This window comes from Semicossyphus pulcher, unplaced genomic scaffold (genome assembly GCF_022749685.1).
Source record: "Semicossyphus pulcher isolate SPU_LCO1_2020_fin unplaced genomic scaffold, fSemPul1.0.p SCAF_12, whole genome shotgun sequence".
NCBI lineage: Eukaryota > Metazoa > Chordata > Actinopteri > Labriformes > Labridae > Semicossyphus > Semicossyphus pulcher.
Genome location: NW_027211626.1, coordinates 22,855,908 through 22,880,680, shown reverse-complemented (window position 1 = coordinate 22,880,680; position 24,773 = coordinate 22,855,908). Strand labels below are relative to the sequence as shown.

The following is a 24,773-nucleotide window of genomic DNA, read 5'->3' as shown; positions in this document are numbered from 1 at the left end:
ATTAACACACACAGCGTATCATCCACACACTGGGACTTGGGAAGGAGAAGCACCTACAGACCACTGCGGTGTTCTATATTTGATCCTAGTTTACACTGATTGAATAAAAGTACAATTTATTTATTAAATTTGATCATAAGTGATTTCCACATTTCCTGTATTATGGCACAGTGCTGCATCAAAACCTGAATGCAGTTCTAAAGTATACTGCTGAACAAACCTGTATAATGTGAAGATTAAGGGCTCTACAATATGCAGTTGACCTTACAAATAAACAGGAGGCTCTAATGCACTGAGTGATAAAATAAACATGATAAACGGTGTTCTGACAGAATTCTTCTTCTGTTCTTTTTCCTGTGCATTTTAACAACATGATTTCAGTAAGCAGCCCGGTATTGCTTCATTTAAGGTTGGAGGAGAGTCAAGTGACCCATCAAATGCCCCCTTTTATGTGAACACCCACACAGCCTGAAGAAGAAGACCAGGAGCCAATACTAAGAAGCAAGTTTAACATACCTAACAAAGGCTGATGATGCTGGTCGTCAACTCGATAAGTCAACCCAGGGTTTATGAGCGAGTTCACATTAAAGGGCCGTTGTTTGGAGCAAATGACCAATCATATAATCCAGACTAAACTCCACTCAGCTGCAGCTGCTGAATGCAGGAGGAGTGTGTAAACCTGCCAATGGGCTCATTTCACAGCGGACATTTTTACATCCAACAGGAGGAAAAGCACAGGTGTTAATAACAATGGTTCTGTCAGCATGCACACAACCAGGACCATGAAATTGAAGCAGCTAAATGGAATACAGCCATCGTTAATGCAACTATAAACGCCTGCGCTTTTCCGACTGTTGAAATGTCAGCTGTGAAAAGGCCTATTAAGTCTTTAATATCACTGCTTCATTGTTTTTATCAGTCTCTGTTGTAGATGTATATCAGTAAAGCATGATGAAGATCTTTCATGAATATATTTCATGAAATTAGACGGTAAACAGGAAGTGTTCTACCGCTCTCTTTCTCTCTCCTCCCTCTCACCATCTGCTCAAGGAGCTCCTGAATCAAGAGACTTGATTGGTCAGTAGGTGGTGCTTAGTTCAGGTTGATCTCTTATCGGGAACATAAGGAGCAGGTTAGGTGTTCAGTATTAGTTACCATGGTGATCTGCCCCAGTAAGAATCCCCTTTGTGTTGACCCTGAATTTACCTCGATAACTGCAAATCCTGCTTCGCAGTATACCCCCCTGGTCAGCAGAGTAACCTGATAACCCCCTCTGTGATGCCTGTTATCTCAGGGCTCCAGAAACCAGGACATGTCCAACGTGCTTTGTAAAACATAAGGACAGTGTTTGTGATTTTAAATCCTTATAAATGGGTGTTAGGACATCATAATCACTTAGAAAAACAGAACCAAAGCTTCATAAAACAAGAAATATTTAATTCATTATTCAAGTCATAACAGGCCTTCAAACTGAAAACAGACATTATTTAAAAACATCCCTGTGATGCCAGTGTTCATGTGAGAGGAATGGTAACACAGGAAGAAAAGGGAATGATGTGTTTGTGTCCAGTTCATGCGAGAACGTTTAGTCCGATCAGAAACAAACAGTAACAGTAATGTATGTGTGTGTGTTTTTGTGCAGTGCTTTAACAGAGTGCGTGTGCGTGTGTGTGTGTGTGTGTGTGTGTGTGTGTGTGTGTTTTCAGGCAGAGTCGTTGCTCTGTTGATGAGCTGTGCCGAGGAAGTCACTGCAACAAAAACAGAGACACAGAGAAATGTGAGGGTGACGTTCAGGGGGTCCAAACAAACAAGAATAAGACTAACTGCTCAGTCAAAGCAACATTTTAACAAAGGCATTTTAAGGTTAGAGTATTTAATGTCAATGGGAAAACAACAAACATGTGACTGATTGTTTATGAGGGGAAAATAAATCCACATGACTCTTTTGTGTCAAGGTTCATTTTGGGGAACTCTTTCACCAAATCAATAAAAACTTTGAAATAAAAAGGGGTTGCCATTGTATATACTGTAAATCTGGCACAGTCAGATTATGATTTGCAACTTAAACACAAATTAATAAAAGTAGAAACTGTAAAATGTGACCAAATCACTTTTGAATAAGGTTTTACCTAGTTCATTCATTCATTGAAAGTGATAATAATTTCAAGTTAATGTCGAGTGAAATTAGACACTATTGGTTTTCCAGCTGGTGATTCACACGCTTCCACTGAGTTAAACATGAAATAGTATCCACTCATTGATTTAAAATACTTTCAAAAAAGAAAATGCTGTCAACCTACCTTGGAACTATATATTGGCATGCTTCTGCAATGCCTTACAACAGGTTTGAGTTCAAGTAAAACGGAAGAAAAAAAGTGGAAGAAACTTAAGAACTAAAAACAAATCTTTAACTGGTTGTGAGATTTGAACCATATGTGAGCCAATGACTTCCAGCAGAACTACAAAGCAAAGTTCCAGGGGAACAGTAGTTTTTAAATGTAACACAATTTACTTGAGTCAATGTACTGTGTGCTTCTACCTGATGATGTTTGGCAGCTCCGGGCTCCTGTAGATGAACTTGTGTTTGTAGGCCAGAGACGAGGGGAAAGGAACAAACTGAACCTTGTGACCGCTGAGGCTCTTTGACTGAGAGGCCATGTTGTACAGCTGCAGGAGGAGGAGGCAGCAAGAGGTCAGAGTTTTAACTCCCAAAACAAAATGTCTTTGTATTGTATGCATTTTACTTTGTGAACAGCACACTCAAAAGTTTTGTTACTTGGTTATAATACTTGGTTAAATACTAAGACCTGTAAAGTGTTCTCGTACCTTTTTGCCAAGATGGAAAGGAACCACACTGTCGTCCTCAGCATGGAGGATCAACACAGGACAGGAGATATGATTCACACTGTGGAGAGACACATAGTGAGCTATATGTTACATTCAGGGACGTCATGACACAAATCAACCGTAGGAGCATGGGAAGAATTAACGCCAGCTGCAGTTCCACCATCAGCCTGCAGGCTCTGCTTTAAGAATATACTTATAACCCTGTAACTGTGATGTATGATTATTCTGGCTATTGACTCGTTTTGTTGGTGGACCTGCAAGGGTCAGAGGTCAGCGGCTGTAATAAAGATAGAAGGATGGAAAGTCCGATGATCTGGCTGCTGTGGACTTTGATTAGCTGGGAGTTAATCAGCTGTTCACGGTTCACAGATAATCACTACTATTTCAACACTTTAAATTCCCACAAGCTTTAGACATCGTCTGAAAAAAGATCCTTGACCTCCAGACCATGGTCCGCCAGAAAAAGACAGGACTCGGTCCGTTTCCAAATGAACCACAGTCCGGTTCGATTCTGGTGAGAACATAAACGGACCGAAAGTAGGACCTAATACAGGAAGCAAACCGAAACACTGTGCAATGTGTGTTGTTAACGGGTGCTGACACTTGCAGAGACAGCCAGGCAGCAAGGTGAGTAGAGGACAGACGTGGGGGAGCGACAAGGTGAGGGCTCGTATAGAAATATGGGCCGACCAAACAACGCACAAAAGGTATTCAAACTGTTCAGTGAACTAGAGGAGAATGGAATCTGTCAACAAACATTAATGTCTGTGATTCTCTCTCCTCTTGTTCTCTCTATTACTTCAGGGAGTTTGCCCATGTGAAAATTCTGACCAATCACAAACCAACATATGCAAAATGCAACATTGTAACAATCTGGTCTTTGCCCGGGGTCAAACAAACGGACTTTAGGTGTGAAAGCATCCTCAGGTCATAAAGAAGTTCACAACTTCCTGAAAAGGTTCCAGATTATTTTTGGAATTGCTCTGGAGGACTTTTATCTGGTGATATCACATCCATGGGAACTTTGTCAATATCTCTGGGAATCTTTTCTTGTAAACTAAAGCTCAGAGGTCAAAGGTCACCGCTGCTGTAAACAGGAGGAGGCTTAAGATCTCTTACTTTTCATCGCTGGCGAAGCGAATGTTGTTGGCTGTGATGGCGTCCAGGAAGAACCAATCAAAGCCAGGAAGGTATCTGTACACCTGAAACACAGACACATACTCAATACAAACCAAATACACAGCTAAACTTAGTGTGTATGAGTGTGTGAATGTGTTACCATGGAGAAGGGGTGGCTCTTGGCCTCCTCTCGGATGTTGGTGAACGGAGACTCTAAGATCAGAGCGTCAGGAGGACTCCCTGAAAAGAAAAGAATAAGTATGAATGTTGCCTTTAAAAGAAACACTTTTTAAGAGACACATAAAAAATCATTTCAGCCTGACAGTGACTCACATCCCTGGATGTGTTTTTACTGTTTGTAGGAGCATTTTGGCCGTCAGAGCTCTCAGCAAACTCTTTTTACTGTTATTGATCACACCTTATACGCACTGATACTTAGAGATCTGTGAGGAGATCATATATTTAACAAAAAGAGTGTGTGCGTGTGTACGTACGTGTGTGAGAGTACGTCTTACCTCTGTCACACAGCCGTCTGACCAGGTTGGTGGCGACTCTGAAACATCAAACAATCAGATTTAACACAGCAGTGTGTGTTTGTGTGTATGTGTGTGTTACAGTGTTACAATTTCATTGTCCAAAGCGCCGTACATCTGAGAGTTAATACAACACAAGCATCGATCAAGACAGGAGGGAACAAAGTGAGTAAGAGCCAACAAACAGCTTTAAGTGTATGTATTTATGAGTGTGTGTTTTCATACATATATGTGTGTGTGTGTGTGTGTGTGTGATTGTGTGTGTTACCCTGTCCCCAGAGAGTGTCCCCAGATGTAAAGTGGTGTTTTGCTGTCCAGCCGCTTTTTCAGCCAATCATAGATGAACAGAGCGTCTGATGTCATCCCCCCCTCTGATGGAGAGCCGTCTGAATCCCCCCAGCCTGCGCACACACACACACACACACACACACACACACACACACACACACACACACACACAGTCAGCTGACAGTATGACAGACAGCAGCTTTGCATATTAAACATGAGGTTTATTCTCACCTCTGTAATCAAACGTGACTACATGGTAGCCTAATGAACTGAGGACCTGAAGGAAGACAGAGAGGAGTTCAGTATTCTGCCCTCTGCTGGTGAACAGCAGGAACTACATGACAACTGAATTAAAATGCACTGTTATATTTAACAAACAGACGAAGCAGTGTGTGTGTGTGTTTCTGTGTGTGTGTGTGTGTGTTCACCTTGTACAGCTGGACTCTGTGGTCTCCTCCTCTGCACAGAAACAATAGGTCAATCATTGGGTCAAAGGTCAAACAGATTCAAACAGAGGTCAAAGGTCACATAGGGACACTCAATAACTGACAAGGGTATTGTTATATATACGTATATATATATATTATATGTGTACAGAGGAGAGGCTCACCTAGTCCCTGCGTTTCCATGGAGATAGAGGATGACAGAGTGGATGGAGCTAAACTTGGAGTCATACCAGTCGCCTTGTTTCCCCTGAGCTTCTCTCCACATGTGAGCAGGAACTGTGTGCCTGAAACAAATCAATCAATCAATCAATCAATCAATCAATCCGGAAATACATGTTGTTGTGTCCTTCATCTTATTAACTCAAATAAAGTAAAGCAACAAACGTTATTAAAGTTGTAGCTCTGGGTTCACGCAGTGCTGTTTTTGACATCATGTTGATTGTTATTATACAACAGTTAGTTCTGACCAAGTAATCTGATTGGACGAGATGCATTCCATGAGTGCTGAAAAAGAGAAAATCACTAGGACGTTTCACTCTGTGTATCACTCCGCCTCAGCCACATCTTCTGAATACTTTTAATTAACGTTACAGCAGACCGTGTATGTCCAGATTGATCAAGCTGGTACCTCTGAATCACACAGCAGACTCTTATTTCACTGGTCGATGATAAATTAAAACAAACAGATAAATGGACATGATAAAAATCTGCTGATTTGCAGTCACCTGTAGACACAGAGTGCAGGATAACGCTTGGGTTGCTTGGCAACCAAAGTCCAGTTTCAGCTAAGTTGTGAAACTAGTTGAGTTGGTGAACCAAAAGTAACTGTTGTTGATTGTTATTTTTAATATTTGCCGCTTGTGTAACTGTTGTATAAAAGCAATCAAGGTTGTGATGTTAATGTATTGAGCACAACATCACTCCCTCTCATGCAACATCGCTTAAATGCTATGGTGCTGATGCTATCTTTAACTTGTAAACACATACATTTAAATTCATAGTATTTTTTTTGTACTTTGCTTTTATCCTGGTATACTTTATTTATTTTTATTTATATAGTAAATGCTTGTTATTATTTAAGTACTGTAAATGTTCTGTACATTTGGCAGAATTGACAATAAAGGTGACGTTAAACTTTTGTCCTTAATCAATTACCATGTTTACTGTTTTTAATTAAAGAAGATCTGTAACATATAAGTGGAAATGTAAAGTGAAATTAGATTGAAACACTGGTCACATACAATTACATCAAAAGTGTGGGACAAGATAAAAATCCAGGGCTTGATATACACAAGATGCATATAATGTACAATGTACATTTCCATCACTTTATCAGTAAATAAAACACTGGTGTTGTGGCTGACTGAAAGCCTACAGTCTTTAAACCTTGAGTAGCTCACATGACCGACTAAGTGTGTGTGTGTGTGTGTTCTTACCAGACTCCAATCTTGAGTCCGGTCTCCGGCTCAAGGTAGAAGTTGTGTGTGTGGTTTAGTCCCTGGTCCAAAGGTCTCTTCAGGTCGATGAAGTAGGGCATCCTCACTGAGGCGAAAGAGGGGAGGGGAGTTCAGAGTATCTTATCACAGTTTGGTTCTCCCTTTAAATTCTGGATAAGTTAAAGTTAAAACCCTTTACTCATCGCAAATGTCCTCAAAGACTTAATAACAAATAATTATCTCTGAAGCCCGGAAGTCAGACCAGAAACTTGTGAGTGGTCCTTGAGGGGAGGATAAACTTCTGGACAGAATTTTGTCCCTATCAATCCAATAACTTAATCTTTAAAACAGGTTTCATGCATGTCTGTTTTTGTCTTTTCTTTTGGCACAAACACTTACCAAAGTTAAGGAAGACGAGTTTGGCCTGGATGGATGGACAGAGTTTGATGATGAAGGGAATGGAAATGTAGACGACCAACAGCCAAAGCAAAATCCTCTTCAGCTTCCCCACCAGACCCAACCTGAAGAGAGACACAGGAGACCCACATCAGTGCTGACCACAGACTGTGTAATAAACCCTCTGAACCACAACAGTGTCAAAGTTTTATTCCTCCTAACCCGAGGAGAAAACAATTTCATTTTCTCCAATATTTGCAGTTTTCAAGGTAAAGAAAAACAGGTTTTACTTCTCTACACTGTAAAAATCATTCAAACAAAACAATGAGAACAATAAGGGGCAGAAAAACCTGGGTTCAAACCCACTGATCATTTTAAAAGAGTAATGAACCAATAACATTTTGTGAACTGTGACTGTGGGCCTTTCCCAAACCGGACGTCACACTCACAGCTGAACGGAGCACCCTTCATTTAGGTGAAGGGATTAAATCCAGCGCTGAGAGCTTTGAGACGAACCCCCCCCCCGGCGGAGACAGCAAATGTGTGTAACCATGGTTTCATGTCACACAGAGAATAAAAGCTACGTAAATACCAGTGAGGCAGAGTCACTTTAATTTACGTCTCTCATCTCATGACGATCTTAATTCAGCGTTGCACCTGGTCAGTAAGTCAGCGCTGGTGCAGACTCGCTGGTGGAGGTTTTAACAACCCACTCCCACTCCACACTCAGAGGTTTTGGACAGCACTCAATGTGGCAGACCCTCCACACGAGTTTGCGAAAGGAGTGGAAGAGTGTAGGGAGGGAGAGCGAGTGGATTGAGAAAGGCCCTGTGGCTGTATTGAAGCCATAAGTTTGGCACTTTGGCCGTAGCCATCTTGTTTTTTTGCAAATGAAAGTGGTCATATTTGGATGAAAGGGGGGTTATGCAATACTGTGCCTCACTCTTGGTTGACACTGACAGACTTTTTTTACTCTAAATGGGAGCACAATTTACAAAATGATCATCATGCTGTATTAAAGAAAACTTGAAACTCGCGAATGAGACCACAATGTTTACTGTTAGGAAAATGTTTACTGAGGTAATAAATCAAGTAGGCTCGTTTTCTCTTGGACTTCTAGAAAGTCTGACTTTTTTTCCCAACCAGTGGAGTAGCCCCTGCTCATGAAACAGAATGCAACTTTAAGAGACTTCTGCTTCACCAAAGGTTCATCCACCTCTTACATGCAGTCCGTGGTAAAACACTACTTGAACTTTAACACAGAGAAATCTCATCCATCTTTAAACTCCTACTCAGGTTTTATTTGTCTCTTTCAGAGGGAGCTTTGCGGATCTATTTTAGTCCAAACAGGTTAGACAATACTGCTGATATTGGAGCCCACTCACTGTGTGTGAGTGTAAGCTGATAACCCTGCTGTCACAGGATCCAGGAGCTCGGTGGACTTAAATTATTAATTTAACCTGAAGTCTGCTGCTCGTGCAGGACCTCCAGAGTCCGTCAGTAACGTTCAAGATATTCGAACAGGAGCGCCAAACCATTTGATTAAATGTTTAACATGGTTGAATCTCTTAGGTTTAGTCCTCAATTCAAGAGGAAAATCATGGAAAATATTGATCAATGTTTCCTATAGCCCAAGATGACATCTTAAAACGTCTTGTTATGTCACAACCTAGGGCTTTATATATACAAAGCTAAGGGATTATCTTGTAAACCTGTGACGACAGACAGAACAATATACAGAGCTCAGCTCTTTGCCTTTAAAAGCTGTGAGTCATATTAATGAAATGCTTCATCTTGAGAAGGGTTAAGGTTAAATGTCTAACTTTTCTCAGATCGACCCAAAACAGCTGATAAATATGATGACAAATGATCTGTAAACATGACAGCTGTTTTCAAGTGTCAAATTGTAAAGCACTGTGTATATGTGCATCGCAGTGGTCTTGTCTATGTGTACACCTTAACCCAATGCCTTCAGATAGTAATACTAATTTGTATGTACACAATATCCAGTCTGACTGTTTACCTCATTGAGGTTGAGCTAATCATAAAATGTTTAGAGCAGCTGTGTGGACGTCTCTCTGCTGTAAACCTCAGATCTGCAACAGAAAGCTGTGTTTTCATCTGAGCTCAGCAACAGTAGTCAGACTGATTTCTACCATCAACAAACAAACTGTCCTCCTCAGTGTCAGTAAAAACCAAAGCACCAGAAGATACTCTTTGATAAACATATACAGTTTGTCCTGAGGGTGGCACTAATAGAAAGGTCATGGGGTCATTAGGGCCTGTGTCCACTCTCTATACATGCAGTGCAGCCTTTTCAGCGCTCAGCGTCCTCAGCACAAAGACGCCCTCGGCAACAGCTGTTTTTTTTGTTGCTGCGCTCTCAGTTGGAAATAGTGAAACTTTTGGAACACCGTCGCGCTCGTCCATGTGACTTCTCCCTCACCGAAGAATCAAAATCAAGAAGGGGTGGGACTTCTGATATCAACTTTGTCAACAACAATACTGGAGGATTATTTCATTCAAGGTACAATTTCCTTTCGATTACGATTCCTTTCCAATGTTTTTATGTTTTTTTTGTAAAATTTCCTTGAATAAAAGCAAATATTAAGCATACAGAGCGATTTAAAACAAACTAAACGGTCACTACCGAGGGAAGCGAAAGTGCTACCAGGGTTTCTGCCAGCACAAAATACGCTGTCAGTGGACACAGGCCCTAAAATCCAAAGAACTTTATGAGGTTTAGCAAAACAGGGCTTTAGGTTATATCTTTGGTCTTGTAACTTCCTGTCTACACAGGAAGAGGTGTTGAAGAAGAGGATTGAGTGATTTGACGGTTACTGATTGTTAATGAAGACGTAAACATCGGTCACACTTATAAGCCGTTTCTTCCTAAAGTTAAAGCATGTAAACAAAAGTCCTCTTCATATCTGACAGTCTGCACTACCAATATTAAGAAATGTGCTTTGACCAAATTAACTCCTCATTAGCGCCTGATATCCTGCATTATTCCACTGAGGATTTCTCCAGCACATAACAGCAGAGAAGCTGCAGAATCAGGTCAGTAATCAGAAACAGTAAGCTGGGACACAGAGGAGAGTGCAGACTACAAAGGGACGAAGAGATAAAACACTACTGGTGATTAAGAGACACAGAGATAATACCAGCTAACTCAAACTGTTAAATATCTGCTTCTGACACGCTGATAAACAAGTTGTTAATATGTCTGCAGTCTCAGTGCTGACGTGGATGTACAGAATGGGTACAGGACAGATACAGGACAGATCCAAGGATGGATACAAGACTGGCACAGGACAGTTACAGAACGAGTACAGGACAGATACAGGAAAGAGACAGGATAGATGCAGGACAGATGCAGGACAGGGACAGGACATGTACAAGACATGTATACGACAGGTGCAGGACAGATGCAGGACAGATGTAGAACAGGTAGAGGACAGATGTAGGACAGATGCAGGACAGATGCAGGACAGGGACAGGACATGTACAAGACATGTATACGACAGGTGCAGGACAGATGCAGGACAGATGTAGAACAGGTAGAGGACAGATGTAGGACAGATGCAGGACAGGTAGAGGACGGGTACAGGACAGATGTAGGACAGATGCAGGACAGGTAGAGGACAGGCACAGGACAGATGTAGGAAAGGTAGAGGACAGATGCAGGACAGATGTAGGACAGGTACAGGACATGTACAAGACATGTACACGACAGGTACAAGACATGTACACGACAGGTACAGGACAGATGCAGGACAGGTAGAGGACAGGTAGAGGACATGTACAAGACAGATGTAGGACAGATGCAGGGCAGATGTAGGACACGTAGAGGACAGGCACAGGACAGATGCAGGACATGTAAAGGACAGATGTAGGACAGGTATAGGCAGATGTAGGACAGGTACAGGACAGGCACAGGACAAGTACAGGACAGATGTAGGACACGTAGAGGACAGCTGTAGGACAGATGCAGGACAGGTACAGGACAGGCACAGGACAGGCACAGGACAGGCACAGGACAGATGTAGGACAGACACAGGACAGGCACAGGACAGGTACAGGACAGATGTAGGACAGGCACAGGACAGATGCAGGACATGTAAAGGACAGATGTAGGACAGGTATAGGACAGGTATAGGACAGATGTAGGACAGGTACAGGACAGATGTAGGACAGGTATAGGACAGGTATAGGACAGGTATAGGACAGATGTAGGACAGGTACAGGACAGATGTAGGACAGGCACAGGACAGATGCAGGACATGTAAAGGACAGATGTAGGACAGGTATAGGACAGGTATAGGACAGATGTAGGACAGGTACAGGACAGATGTAGGACAGGTATAGGACAGGTATAGGACAGATGTAGGACAGGTACAGGACATATGTAGGACAGGTACAGGACAAGAACAGAACCAATACAGGACAGAGACAAGACAAGGACAGGACAGATACAGGATATGAAAGGTATAGGACAGACAGCGGACATGTACAGGACAGGTAAGGGACAGATGAAGGACTCGTGGCTGCTCTGTCAGATATTTACTAACTGGTGAGCAAATCTGTGGACAGCTAGAGCCGAAACCACAATCACAACAATGAGTTGCCACTTTGGGATGATGCTTAAAAAATGTAGGGCAATCTTCATTCTGCATGAAACACCTTCTTATATAATGTGTCGTCTGTGGTGGTCTAGTGATATATTTAGCTTTTTGCCTGCTGAGGACTCACAACACAAATGTGAAATGTTTATTTTATGACATCAGAAAGTTAAAAGGCTCAATGTCAGTACAGAGAGATACAGATGAACAGAGACGTGGGCTCATTGTTTTTGGAATATCGTGAAACATATATTATAGGGACTGCTCTACAGAGTATTTGACAGGCAGGAATAATACTTTTAGATTATAAAGTAGCAACTAACTTACTAAAAATCCACACGCAAACAAAATAACAATGACGTGAACTTCTAAAACAGCTGCAGCTTTAATCTCCTGCAGGTCTGATTTCTCCCTGGAGGAGCTTCACTGATCTATTTTAGGTCTCAGACGCTGGAAAATAAAGGTGCTATTCAAGCACACTGTGTGTATGTGTGTGTGTGTGTGAGTGTGTGTGTCTGTTTTCTATAAAGATACAGCTCCAGAAACAATTAAGAGACCACTGCAAAAATATGTTTTTCTCTGGTTCTTCTAGTTATAGGTTTGTGTTTGTGTAAAATTAACTTTTTTAACACTCTGCTTCCACATAAAATATTCTTATTGAGGTCTTTTATTTGCAGAAAATGACGACTGGTTAAGATGACAAAAAGGTGCAAAAACTACCTACCAAGAAAACAAGTTCAGAAATCAATATTTGGTGGAATAACCTGGTTTTTAATCACAGCGTCTTTGAAGTTATTTCTGAACATCATCTTCCTGACTATAAATCTTATTTGACTCCATATTTACTTTTCTCTATTCAAACGTTTTATATGGATGCCTTCCTTCTGATGAAACACAGGAAACACCGTATGATAGAGCGAGGAAGGAAGTTGACAAACTGTTTACTTTAGCAAACATTACATGCAGCTTTTTGCTTTGAATAAAATGAACATAAAAAAACGTAACGTGAATTAACATTAAAACATTAAGTCGACTGTGAACAGGATTTCAGCTGGAGTAGATCTCACTTAGATTTTCATCGGCAACGGTGGTTATTAAACAATGAAGAAAAGAACTCCCACGATGGTGCAGTAATGTATTCAAAGAGAGCCTTAGAAAGTCTGGACCTTGTTTATGACATCAGAGTTATGACAGACGAGTCAGACCAACATTTACTGACCATAAACTTTGTGATTAAGGAGTTTGTTTTCTTTCTGCTGCGAGTGCTCTCTGATCCTGACTGAGCAGGAATTCAGTTTCCACAGTCGAGGGACCTCAGGGAGATTAATTCCCTGCACCATCACACACACACACACACACCATCACACACTGATGAATGTGTATGTGTGTGTTACTACAGCTCTCTGGTCGCTCGGTCGCTCGTACGTTCAGCTGCAGGAAGCTCAGCAGCAGCTGGCAGCGAGCCTGCAGTATTATTAGCTGATGTCAGACTGAGTGCTGCAACCTCAAGGTCACTCAGAGGTGAAGCCACCGCAGAGAGGTGGAGTGGCTGGTGGTGGGGGTGTGTGTGTGTGTGTGTGTGTGTGTAAGGGGGGTTGATAGTGATAGGACTGCAGGACTCACTGAACCCCCTTCAGTCCCAGGAAAACTAAAGATGCAAAGCAGATCTGACACACGTGTGCGCAGGTGCATAAGAAGTGCATGTGTGTTTTAGTTGTTCAAAATAAGCAGCTGACAGATGTAGAACACCTGCAGCGATCTCACTGCTGCTGACTCGCGAAAACTGACAACCAAAAAGCATCTTCTTTAGCAGACTGCAGCTAATGATTATATCATTGTTGATTAATCTGTCAATGATGAATCTGTGTTTTTTTATTGACTGATCAATCTATTAACAAAATATAGGTCAATTAAGTATAAGTGACCACTAATTGATTAATCGCTGCAGCTCTAGTCTAACGAGTCTGGTCTTGATTCACAGTGTTTGAAAGAACCTTAGAGTGTGCTCTTCTGTTCAGACAGGACGGCAGCTTCTTGCCCATCCATCCGCCTCCCATAAAATAACTGATGAGGCCTGTAAACACTCAGTGTGAGTGCCGGACACTTATTAGGGCTGCAGCCAAAAACTCTCTCTGCTCTGCTAAGTCTTCCATTACAGACCCAGAGGACGACGGTGCAGAGAGAGAGAGAGAGAGAGAGAGAGAGACGGAGAGAGAGAGGCTGCTGACCCGAACATTAAACTCTTAGAAAAAACTAATGGCCCGACTTGATGTTGTCAAACCAAACAACATCATAGAGCAGGTTACTGTGAGAAATCAGGTTACACCAGGATATCTGACACCGCGTGTACATGCACTGCAGTAACCTGAGGACGGTTACAAGATACTGCTAGAAATTATCACTAAAAAAACAGGTTCAAAATCATTTCAGTCGGTTTTAAGGCAAAAATATGAAATATTTAATTTAAGTGGTAATCTCGAAGATCTCAGTTTTGTTCTCTTTGGCGGCACCTGTGGCGATAAGCGGCAATTGCGGGAGCACACTTTCCAGATATCCATACAGTGTCACGTGTGTGACGTCCACGGTTGGCTCCGGTTGTAACTCTTGATTTTTCTCGCTGACGGTCGCTTTCCTTTTTAAAATGTTTGCTTCATCTGAGCGTCGAATTCGTTTCTTCTTCTTTGGATTTTCACTTCTTGTTGAAGTTGTATCTGTAGTCATCGATCTTTTCTTTGTTTGTTCAGCCATAGCAGATTACTGTTTACTCGCAACACTTGCAGAGACCGGAAATCAGCCGCTTAGCTCCGCCTACCCTCTCTGGCAGACCAACCACTGCTGGCTGATGGAAAACGCGTCACTAACACAGCGCTGCTTGTGATTTTGTCCCAGTCTGTAATACTGCACATGCAAAGGCTTTCATCAGTGGGCCATCGGCTCAATCACCATTGCGTTACCTCATTCAGCGATAGATAGTGACTTAACAGACATTTATTTAAATAAAAATCTTCGAGATTATGACTTTAAGTGTGAGTCTTTGGGTTTTGGACATTTGGTTGCACAAAAGCAGCTATCTGAGAGACGTCATGCTGGACTCTGAGGAAACTGTGAGGAGCTTTCTTCTACATTTTTTGATGTTCTACAGACAAAATCAATCAATTAAATATGAAAATAATTGTAAGTTGAGGCCCTGATGATAATACTTACATACTCTTTTACTGATGTACCATTTGCAGGAGTATTTATTACTTTTACTCAGTAACAAATCGGAATACATCTGCTTCAGGTCAGTGAATGCAACACACCCACTACATGGTAAGTAAAGGAGGTTGCTGAGTGTTTAATTTCCAAATTACTCGTTAATTTAGCTCTACAAAACAACATTATAGTCAGCTATGGCTCACTTTATTTAACAAACTATGTTTTGGTCTGTCTAAAAATACTTTTTCACTTCCTGTTTGTGGCCCTACGCTTCAAGCCCACGGGTTAAAAACACCTAAGAGATATAATGATTTTCTTGTAAAGTTCAGTAATTTAATCAAACAGCTGCTCACTGTAGTTTTTTATCAAACCAACAGGATGAAGTAGTGTATTTTTTGGGACTATTTTTAACGGCGGATTCATCTACAAATTGTGCTCTACTGAGTATTTGGGGCTACAGGACAGTGTATGTGGGGTTGACTCAAAAGAAACTGCAGTGTGTGTGATCATGAAGGAACATTTCACCCAGTGCAACAGTGTGGCTCAACACTGTGTTACCAATACAGCACAGTCAGTGCAGACGCTGACTCAGCGCAACAGACAGCAGGCTTCTTCTTTCACTCATGAATTTGAAAGATGTGATAAAGTTCAGTGAAACTGGAATCAAACCTGTGACCTGAACGTTGCAGCCGCGTCAGGAGCGAAGTCACTGCCGGTCTGATTCTAAAAAAATAAGACAGAATATCCAACAACAATCGAAGCTGTCTCGTGAAGCACTCACTTCCTCTCAGACCTGAGATCAGTCATGTTTTTAAAAACGTTTCACTTCCTGTCAGCTACTTGGTCACATGATGGAGATCTAATTTTAGAGTTCACCTTTGTTTAAAGGAGGTCGTCTCACTTTAAATCTGCACAGAGAGACAGACTGCAGCACCCAGTAACAGTAATCAGATCGTTTACTGCTGTATAAGTAGTAACACCACAGTGTAGAAATACTCTGCTAAATATAAATGTCCTCCTTCAGAATAAAGTAAAAAGTAAACTAACAAATGTCTCAGCATCAAAATATACATAAATGTACTGTGAGGAGTTTTTTACTGCTCATGAAACCGACTTAATTTAATATGCATGTCTCCATATGACCTTAAAACAGCAAACGAGGGCATCAGCGAGAAGATTGATTATTTCTATGGTTATTTTAAATGCCTGTCATCGTGCCAGCGGGTCAGATTCAGATGAAGCGATTCACAGTGTGCAGACCAAAGAGCGTTTGTTTACATTTTCCACAGGAACGTTTCACAGTGAGTATGTAAGACGGTTAAAAGGAAGTAGGATGAGACTTCTTTACTGAGACACTACCACGCGTTAAAAGGACAGAATCAGCAAAGACATCAGGCGCACCGCTTTGTCCACAGGGGCCGACCAAAAAAATGAAAGTTCCTCACAGATACTTCAAAGTATTAAAAGTACTCATAATAAAATATGTTATATTTTTAACTCTATTCATAAACATTGTTGCATCAATGTGTGTATCACTTTAATGTTGTAGCTGGCAAAGCCACAATACATTTTTTTTTTGTATGTATTAAATTAATTAATATGCCTGCTTTCTCTAGTTGTCATTTTCTCCTGGTGCTTCTCGATCTTGTAATGTTTCACACATTAAAAGCTTTGTTTCTTTATAAATCCCAGGTGAGGGGCTTCTCTGTGTTTACTCTGCGTTTGCTGGCTCTGAGGTCAGAGCAGGTCGACCAGCATAAACTGCAGTGTCCTCTTCCAGCAGGTGGATGTGTGGTTCAGGCTGACCTCCTGTTGGTGTTTAAGCTTCTGTGTTAATGAGGATTAGACAGAAGAATAAGAGTGAAGCTGACAGGACACACAGCACCAGGAGAGCTCTGGGTCGAAAAGTCTGGGTTGTCTGTTTATCCCTTTAAATATATCATGAAAAAAAAACAGACTTAAAGTAAATTTACCCAAACTGTCTCTTTTATGTGTGACTGTCAAACTACGGAGAGTGATTTGGGTCAAAGTTGAAGCAGGAAGTGACTCAGAGTGATGAGTGAATCAGTTTATTAAACTGGGTTAAACTGTTGTTGTTGTGAACTTCCTGTCAGATGGTCTGACCTCTGTGCTGCCTTCAGGGACTCCAGAGACACCTGACTGACCTACTGTTACATATAACTATGAATAGATGATTAAATGTCATACATAAAGGTAAAGGAAGGATTTAACCCTTGGATTTGGTTTAGGTGGAGCTTATTTTGAACTATTCTGTATAGGATTGCTAGTAAGATTATTTTGATTGAGGATTATTTTCTCCATAAATCTGTTGTTTTTCTGTATAAAATGTATAAAGTAGTGAGAATTGACACAGAGCCAAAAGTGACACCTTCATAATGTTTGTTTTCTCCAGGCAACAATCCAAATTATTACACTACATACAGTACATTATAACTACTTAGATCATTCAAAGAAAAAGCTGTATATTAGCTTAGCTTAGCATAGAGACTGGAGACAAGGGGACAGAGAGTAAAAAACTATAATTGTGGAAGCTCAAGGAAGTTACCGTTTTCTGGTAACTATTTGCTGTATTCAACAAAGAAATGCATTTAAATTAGAAGGCAGTGGAACCCTAACCCTAACCCTAACCCTGACCCTGACCCTGACCTTTACTATGAAATAACACAGGAAGGAACACTTGACTCGTCACTCAGTAATGAGTACTTTCAGACACATTTCCATCTGACCAGGACGTTATATATATTTCACAACAGGATTATTGATATAATTAACTTACTGAAAAATGAACAGCCGACTCCTCAGAGTGTCATTCAGCACAACCGAACAATGATAAAGACATTGTAAAGGTTGCCATGAAAGCGACTTGTCCATCACAAGGTAGCCTAAAGCAACATACCCTGCTATATTGTTTTATTGCTTTTATAGACTTTCGGGGTCAGGACATCTCACAGTGTAAAGTGGACCTGTCAGCGCTTTCTGTTAAAAAATCTATTTATCTGCACTCACATGCAAATATCTATTAATAGAGATTAGATATAACATAGTTTAACATTTCTGTACGGCAGCTTACCGACATAAACACTGACACCAATAAGCTGATGTAGTCAGATGTCTAAAGTTACTGATAAACTAGAGATGTGTGCGACTGTCTTTAACCTGCTTTATGCCGTCTTATGGTCTCCATGTGCTATCTGTTGTCCACTCATGTAGTTATGTCCACAGCCTTCATCAGAACCAAAATGCCCCCGAGAGGGAACTTTTCTCAAAGAGGGTCTAGTGTTTAACTCTCAAATCTAAAACTAGGAGTGTTTCTTAAACCATTACGATAACGATGACTTGACTCTATGAATCCAACCTTTAATTGTTTTCTAACTTCCTCTGTGATCAATAGTTTACACAGCAGGGCTACACACTGACATACGATTACACAAACACTGCTAACATCACCTGCAACATAAACACCTGCACAGGTAACCTGATGATGTCACAGTGCCTGTCTGATGGCTGGGATGGGAGGGTCGTACTGGTTCTGCAGCTTCCAGTCTGACCAGCTCATCTGTCTCACTGAAACCAGAAGGACCATTCAGCTCAGACTCTAACAGGCTGCTTTAATGTGGGTTGATATATTTATTTGGAATATATTTTCATAAAATCAATGTTAAAAAAACGTTTTCAGAAAACCCTTGAACCTGCACACTGTTTGATATAAAAATGTATCAAATAAGAAGGCTAACGATAGTTAAAGATATATGAAAATTCATTTTTTTTTCATATATTTTATTAATTTCTTAAGATTTTAGTTTTTTCATTTATTTAATATGGTTGTCATGTTTAATATTTGTTATTATCTTTTATTTTGGCTTTAATTAAGGATGTTGTGTTTGCATGTCTTTTTAATAAGCTTCTTGGTGCTTTAATTATTGAATGTTTTCATATTTTATTTTGTACATGAGAGGCCCAAGTGAGTAAATGCAGAGCAACAGCAGCAGTAAACACACATCAGAAATGAGCAGAGAAAATAACGAATGATCTGAATTCTTCTTCTAACATGAAATATGTTCAAACTATTAGACGGTGCAAGACCTGGTATTCTGGGTTATGTCTTATTATTATTTTCTAAGTTATTGAAAGATGGAAAAATATTCTCCTCTCACAAACAGACATACAAACACACATACAAACACACTGACAGAGAGACAGCTAACACACCTGTCCCGGTCTTACCTTCTGAACGGCTTCCCCATGTTCCCCTCCTCAACCGGGCCCTGCTGGCCGCCCACTGCGGGCCCCCCTGCTCCCCTGCCGGGACGCTGCTTCAGGTCCGGGTCGCTGTCCAGCAGAGTGCCGGTGGTGCCGCTGTCATGCTCCGTTGTCAGCGAGTTATTCCGCTTTCGCATCACTGGAAACGTTAAAAAACAAATATTAACCGGATTAAATCCGACTGACTGACGAGCCGTTACAACGGGCCTGTCAGCGGGGAGAAGGCCGTTAGCTGGCCGGACGATGCAGCAGTGAGAGCCGGTGAGGACGGAGCTGAGTCCCCGCTGTGCCTCGAGCTCTGTGCCTGCACTGAGATCCGCAGAGAGCCGCTAAGCAGCACGGAGCTGTAACATCCAATCACAAGACAGGATCACAACCACGTGATCTCACTTTGCTGCGTCCACGGACCCTGGAGACCGTCGGAGCAACGACATCCAAAACAAAATCGGTTTACGGAAATCTGAAAAACTAAACTAGTGCATGGTGCCTTTAAGTACACCTCGTAAAAAGAAGTGAATTCTGTCTCTATCAGTAGATTTTTAGGGATAAATAACAACAGAACCAAATATTCAGCTAAAATAGAGTGCCGGACAAAAAAATACAACGCAAATATAACATTGCTAAGTGATTATATAACATTGCATTATATTAAATTAGCTGATCATAGATTTTGAGTGGAAAATTTTGTATATGATAAAAGTAACCAGTACCTATAGTTATCAGATGTTGTTAATGCTAAGCAGCATTAAAAGGTAGTACTAAAGTAAAGTAGATCATCACACGTTTGTATCATTGCTCACCAGTAAGAACCACAAGCTTTACAAAGCAAGTACAAAAAGTACAAAGTAAGTAGAAAAAACAATACTGACATGACAGCTTAACATTTAACTAAGTAAATCAAATCAACTTTAACAATGTAACTTTCTATGTCTACATGTTGTGTGAAGGGGTTATTCTTAGCTCAGGCCCTTAAACACAGCGTATTCACACTTTCAAGTACTTTCTAACAAGCATTCAAATTTAAACCCAACAGTTTAACCCAGCTTACTTTTTAACTGTACTACTTTTGTTCTGATTCTGTAAAGCCATCAGTGCTATTTGACTGCGAGTAGTTACTGGGGTTGAACCAATGTCTATGGGTTGAACTCAGAAACACATATTTACCATATCAGAGCATTATTCCTTTCCCAAGTAAATTGAATGCAGCACGAAGAAAACCGACGAAGTTTAAAACGAAGCTAATCTGCTTAAATGAACAGCAACACAAACAAACTGTAGCATCTAAATGTCCTACAGTTTACAAATAATTTAGACTCAGTCAAAAAAGCGTGTTTCAGCCTCTGCTGGTTCTCTGCCGTCAGTGGAAGCTGACAGTATATTTTTAACATGCTGCTGCGGAGGCTGGGCTTTTCGTTAACCGGAAGTCAGACAATGGGCTAAAAACAGTGACCAAACTTCGCGTTCCTGCTAAAAAGAATAAATAGGCCGCATAAATAAACCGCATACTCTTACCTCTCAGGCTGTGAGATATAAAGTGGCCTCATGCCATGACTTTATTATATAAAACTTTGAAAGCGTTCGGCGGTAATATTTCGTCTTGCTGGTTTGAAGTTTGTCCCAGCGCGCTTGCCAGAACGCTACATCATGTAGTCACCTGATCATAACACAGGAGGTCTGATTTTGCCGCGAAACTGGAGCGACGTTTACAGAGAGAGGTTTTTTTAATTTCATTTCAGATTTAATGTGTTAATTATCTGCCCAGCGTTCTTTGTTTGACGCTTTCGGGATGTTTTGTGAGAAAGCCATCGAGTTAATAAGAGAACTTCACCGGATGAGTGATGGTCAGCTCCCCGCTTTCAACGTGAGTAACCCCCCGATAAACTTCACAAATGGCGAGCTTCAAACATTTCAAAGTTTTCTTACATTTTAAAGTTTTCTTGCATTTCAAAGACACGCAGAAGTCAGATTTATTACAAAACTTTCGAACTCTTTCACATTTCTGTAAAAAACAGCGAATAAACATAAACACAAGGCGAACAGAGCAATGGAAAGAGAAAAAAAAAACAGTTTATAATCTTCAACATGTGAACTGCATGTTACCAAATCATGAATTGTAAGAGCCGAATTTTACAACTGCTGTTAATGTTTCATAAATGTCTCGACAGTGTTCTCGGTCTATAAATTACACGTATGATAAATTGAGATGAAATTGAAACTAATTGAATTTTAAAGGGAGTTCGGATTTATAAAAGTCATTTTAGCTAAGAGACATTTAATTCACTTGTGACTTAAGATATTAGCAGGACATGATCAGACATGATCAATCAGGATCAAATGAATTGGAGTGAACTGTGGTTTAGTTTAATGGAGTTTAAATTCAGGTTGTGCGTCAATTCAAGTTAACTTCCTGTCTTGTTTTCAGGAGGATGGACTCCGGCAGGTTCTGCAGGAGATGGAGGCTCTTTATGAACAGAACCAGACTGATGTGTGAGTCCAGACAAAGATTATATTAAGTTGAGAGAGGGTTTTAAAACTCTGCTTTTTATTAGTTCAGGTTTCTAACTACAAATAGTGTTGATAGGTAAAATATCAGCCATTTATTTAGATGTTTTTCAGCCTAAAACACGGAAATAACACATTTGCAAGCTCTGTTTTGGCATTGACTTGCTTTGCCTGCATTTTAGGTTCAAATGAATCAGATTTGAGCTTCATATAGACAAAGGGAATGAAAAATATAGAACATTTACCTGCATTTTAATGCAATTTTTAAAATATTTAATTTGGTGTCCTTTTTTATATTCACATATAATTGGCCTACATTTAAATCACAGGAATGGACATCTTTTATTCTTTTGTTTATGTCATGATTTAATCAGCTGATTTTGCTCAGATCAGTCTGATCAACAGCTGACTTCTGTCTGTCTGCGTTTCAGTAACGAGGCGAAGACTGACGGTCGAGCTGACTTGATTCCTTCCATTAAACTGCGTCACTGCTGCCTGCTGAGGAACCAGCGCTGCATCACCGCCTACCTGTAACCACCTGACACACACACCTGTTTTCCTATACACACACACTTGTTCACCTGTTCATCATGCGTCAGTCTGATGTTACATTAGATCACTAAACATGAAATCTCTTGCACCTGTCAGCTACGACCGCCTGCTGAGGATCAGAGCTCTGCGGTGGGAGTACGGCAGCGTGCTGCCGCCAAATGTCCGCTTTCACATGTGTGCAGAGGAGGTGAGTGACATCACTTCCTGTTGGTTTATGTCCAGTGTAAGAGTTCAGGATTTGCTCACACATAAATACAATATTTACCTGTGTCTTGTAGTATATAATTATTCAGTGTTCTTTGCTCTTTGTGTGTGTGTTATCAGGTGCAGTGGTTCAGCCAGTATAAAAAGTCTCTGGCCACCTTCATGCGGTCTCTGGGAGGAGGGGAGGGTCTAGACATCACTCAGGACATGAAACCTCCCAAGAGTCTATACATCGAGGTGAGACTGTTATAATTATGTAATAATTACAAGAATGACTAATTGTTGTTGTCGTTGTGAAGACAGTGTAAAGTCACTCTGTGATTTGTCTTCTGTTTATCCAACTACTGCAACACAACCTCCTTAAAAGGTCTATGATGTGAACTTGAATGATGGGAAATGTAGGAACATACTCGTCTGAAAGGAGTCCAGCAGCAGTTTGAGTCATTTTTAGTTCATGTTTTTGTTTAGCTGCTTTTCAATTTAAACTTAAATTTAAACGATCCTTAAACATGCAGAGTGTCCTTTGTTTCAGCTTTAAGGTGGACTTTTCAGTTTTTCAAACGCTGCTAAAGGAACTTAAACTAGAAGAAAACACAGACACCTCTAAAAAGTACAAATCTTTAGTGATAAAACTATTCATCATCAAACTGTTTATAGAATATAGTTATGTAGAATGTTGTTTCCGTCTCTAAGCACAAATTAAGCACATAATAAATCAACTATAACACAGTCTATTAACTTGTTAATTGATTTTATTCCAACATATTAATAAACTTAAAAAACTATAGGAGTCACAGATTTCAAAATATCTTTCAATACATTTTACAGTCCTGAGACATTAATGAGACGCTGTGTGAAAGCTTTGAACTGCTTCCCTCCTCATGTTTCAGCAGGATTTATAGATAAAGTTATGTAACAAAAAATATTATTATTTAGTTTGTTTAGCTTCGTTTTCTTGAAGTTATGCCGCTATTACATTATTTTTCTGCAAATATAGTTATGTTACTATAAATTTGGTTACTTTAAGTAAAGTTTAGTTTCTATGAATCAAATTGCCGTAACATGGTTTCACTGAGTTCTTTAAAGTTGAAATTTCTTCTTTGTGTACATAATTTAGATTTAGTCAAAACCTGGACCTGCTGGATTTTATTAATTTTGTAATTGACCATAAGACAATCTGTAAATATTTTCCACTATTTTCTTTCATATTTTTACTATTTAAAAAAATATTTATATTATTCATATGAAAGAAATATCAAATATGGAATATTGACATTGAATATTGTCTTCGCCTTTCGTTGATATTTCGTATCTCTGCTTTTATTTTAACACATTCTCTTATTCTCAGATTTTAACTCACTCTGTTAGGTTTAAATATTTTTGTGTGTGATTGTACATACACTGTGAATATGTGTATTTAAACTGTATATGTACCTGCAGCAGCAGTTGGATCACATGACGCTGACATCATCATGTGTGTTTTTCAGGTGAGGTGTTTAAAGGACCACGGAGAGTTTGAGATCGATGATGGAACTGTGATCCTGCTGAAGAAGAACAGTCAGGTCAGAACAGGAAGCTGCTTTTTCTTTTACTGCTGCCATCTACACCAAAATACATCCATTATATAATACTTTTTTTTTTCATAGGTATAACTCTATGTGGCTTATAACTTAAACACAGCTTGTAACATAAAGTTTAATTACTCTGGTATAGTTTCTATTTTGATCTGTTTTAATCGCCTTGGCTTAGCTTTATCGTACAGCATGTTTATGAATCCAAAAATCTAGGTGACAACCTTTATAATCACAAGCCTTAACAACCTAAAATCACCAAAAAACCTAAAGCCACCATGAGACTTTACTTGGCACTCAAATGCAAACATCTTTGTCCACAGCACTTCCTGCCACGGTGGAAATGTGAGCAGCTGATTCGTCAGGGCGTCCTGGAGCACGTCATGTCCTGATGTCACAGCATCTGATTCATCTGATCTGTCTGCAAAGTGTTGGATTTTAACAGCAGGAACGTTTAAAATGATTATCAGCCTCTCTGTCTTGAAGCTCAAAAGTCCTAATTCTTGTTGTACGCTGAACACAACACGCATATTGACGGCTCTATCCTGATGTAAAAAATACAATATTTCTTTTTTAAACATTTTGTTTCAGTCGCTGTAATAGTTGAACATGTTTTTGTGTCTCTGACCCTGTCTGCTGAAACTGCACCAATAAATAAATTAGTGTTCAACGATTTAATGAATTGCCAATTAGTAATAATACATCAGCTGGAGTGGGTGGGGGGTAATTTAGGTAAAGGTATATTTACTGACGGTACTTCATCCTTTCAAAATGATGA

At 40.2% G+C, this 24,773-nt stretch overlaps 2 protein-coding genes across 3 annotated transcripts; one reads left to right on the top strand and one right to left on the bottom strand.

Annotated features, from left to right (window-relative positions):
• Positions 1 to 1,447: 1,447 nt before the first annotated feature.
• abhd12 (abhydrolase domain containing 12, lysophospholipase) lies at positions 1,448 to 20,775 on the bottom strand. 2 transcript variants are annotated; one of them, XM_069658572.1, is made up of 14 exons: positions 20,679 to 20,775; positions 19,131 to 19,305; positions 7,069 to 7,190; positions 6,670 to 6,775; positions 5,398 to 5,517; positions 5,216 to 5,246; positions 5,019 to 5,064; positions 4,768 to 4,900; positions 4,482 to 4,519; positions 4,127 to 4,206; positions 3,967 to 4,049; positions 2,827 to 2,905; positions 2,540 to 2,667; positions 1,448 to 1,748 (listed from the first exon to the last, which is right to left on the bottom strand). In XM_069658572.1, exons 2-14 carry the CDS (start codon positions 19,301 to 19,303, stop codon positions 1,703 to 1,705), a joined length of 1,185 nt encoding a protein of 394 aa, XP_069514673.1. In that variant the 5' UTR covers positions 19,304 to 19,305; positions 20,679 to 20,775; the 3' UTR covers positions 1,448 to 1,702. The 2 variants fall into 2 exon arrangements, with proteins under 2 accessions (XP_069514673.1, XP_069514672.1); XM_069658571.1 differs by lacking the exon at positions 20,679 to 20,775 and adding an exon at positions 20,331 to 20,512.
• Positions 20,754 to 24,654, top strand: gins1 (GINS complex subunit 1 (Psf1 homolog)). The gene is made up of 7 exons (XM_069658573.1): positions 20,754 to 21,027; positions 21,589 to 21,653; positions 22,100 to 22,198; positions 22,317 to 22,407; positions 22,545 to 22,661; positions 23,912 to 23,986; positions 24,319 to 24,654. Exons 1-7 carry the CDS (start codon positions 20,953 to 20,955, stop codon positions 24,385 to 24,387), a joined length of 591 nt encoding a protein of 196 aa, XP_069514674.1. The 5' UTR covers positions 20,754 to 20,952; the 3' UTR covers positions 24,388 to 24,654.
• Positions 24,655 to 24,773: the final 119 nt, after the last annotated feature.

Coding starts and splice junctions, on each gene's coding strand:
- gins1 (XM_069658573.1), top strand. CDS start 20,953: ATGTTTTGTGAGAAAGCCATCGAGTTAATAAGAGAACTTCACCGGATG. Junction 21,654..22,099: donor GAACAGAACCAGACTGATGT/GTGAGTCCAGAC, acceptor TCTGCGTTTCAG/TAACGAGGCGAAGACTGACG. Junction 23,987..24,318: donor TGCTGAAGAAGAACAGTCAG/GTCAGAACAGGA, acceptor CTTTGTCCACAG/CACTTCCTGCCACGGTGGAA.
- abhd12 (XM_069658572.1), bottom strand. CDS start 19,303: ATGCGAAAGCGGAATAACTCGCTGACAACGGAGCATGACAGCGGCACC. Junction 2,906..3,966: donor CGCTTCGCCAGCGATGAAAA/GTAAGAGATCTT, acceptor GTCTCTCCACAG/TGTGAATCATATCTCCTGTC. Junction 2,668..2,826: donor CTTTCCATCTTGGCAAAAAG/GTACGAGAACAC, acceptor CTCCTCCTGCAG/CTGTACAACATGGCCTCTCA.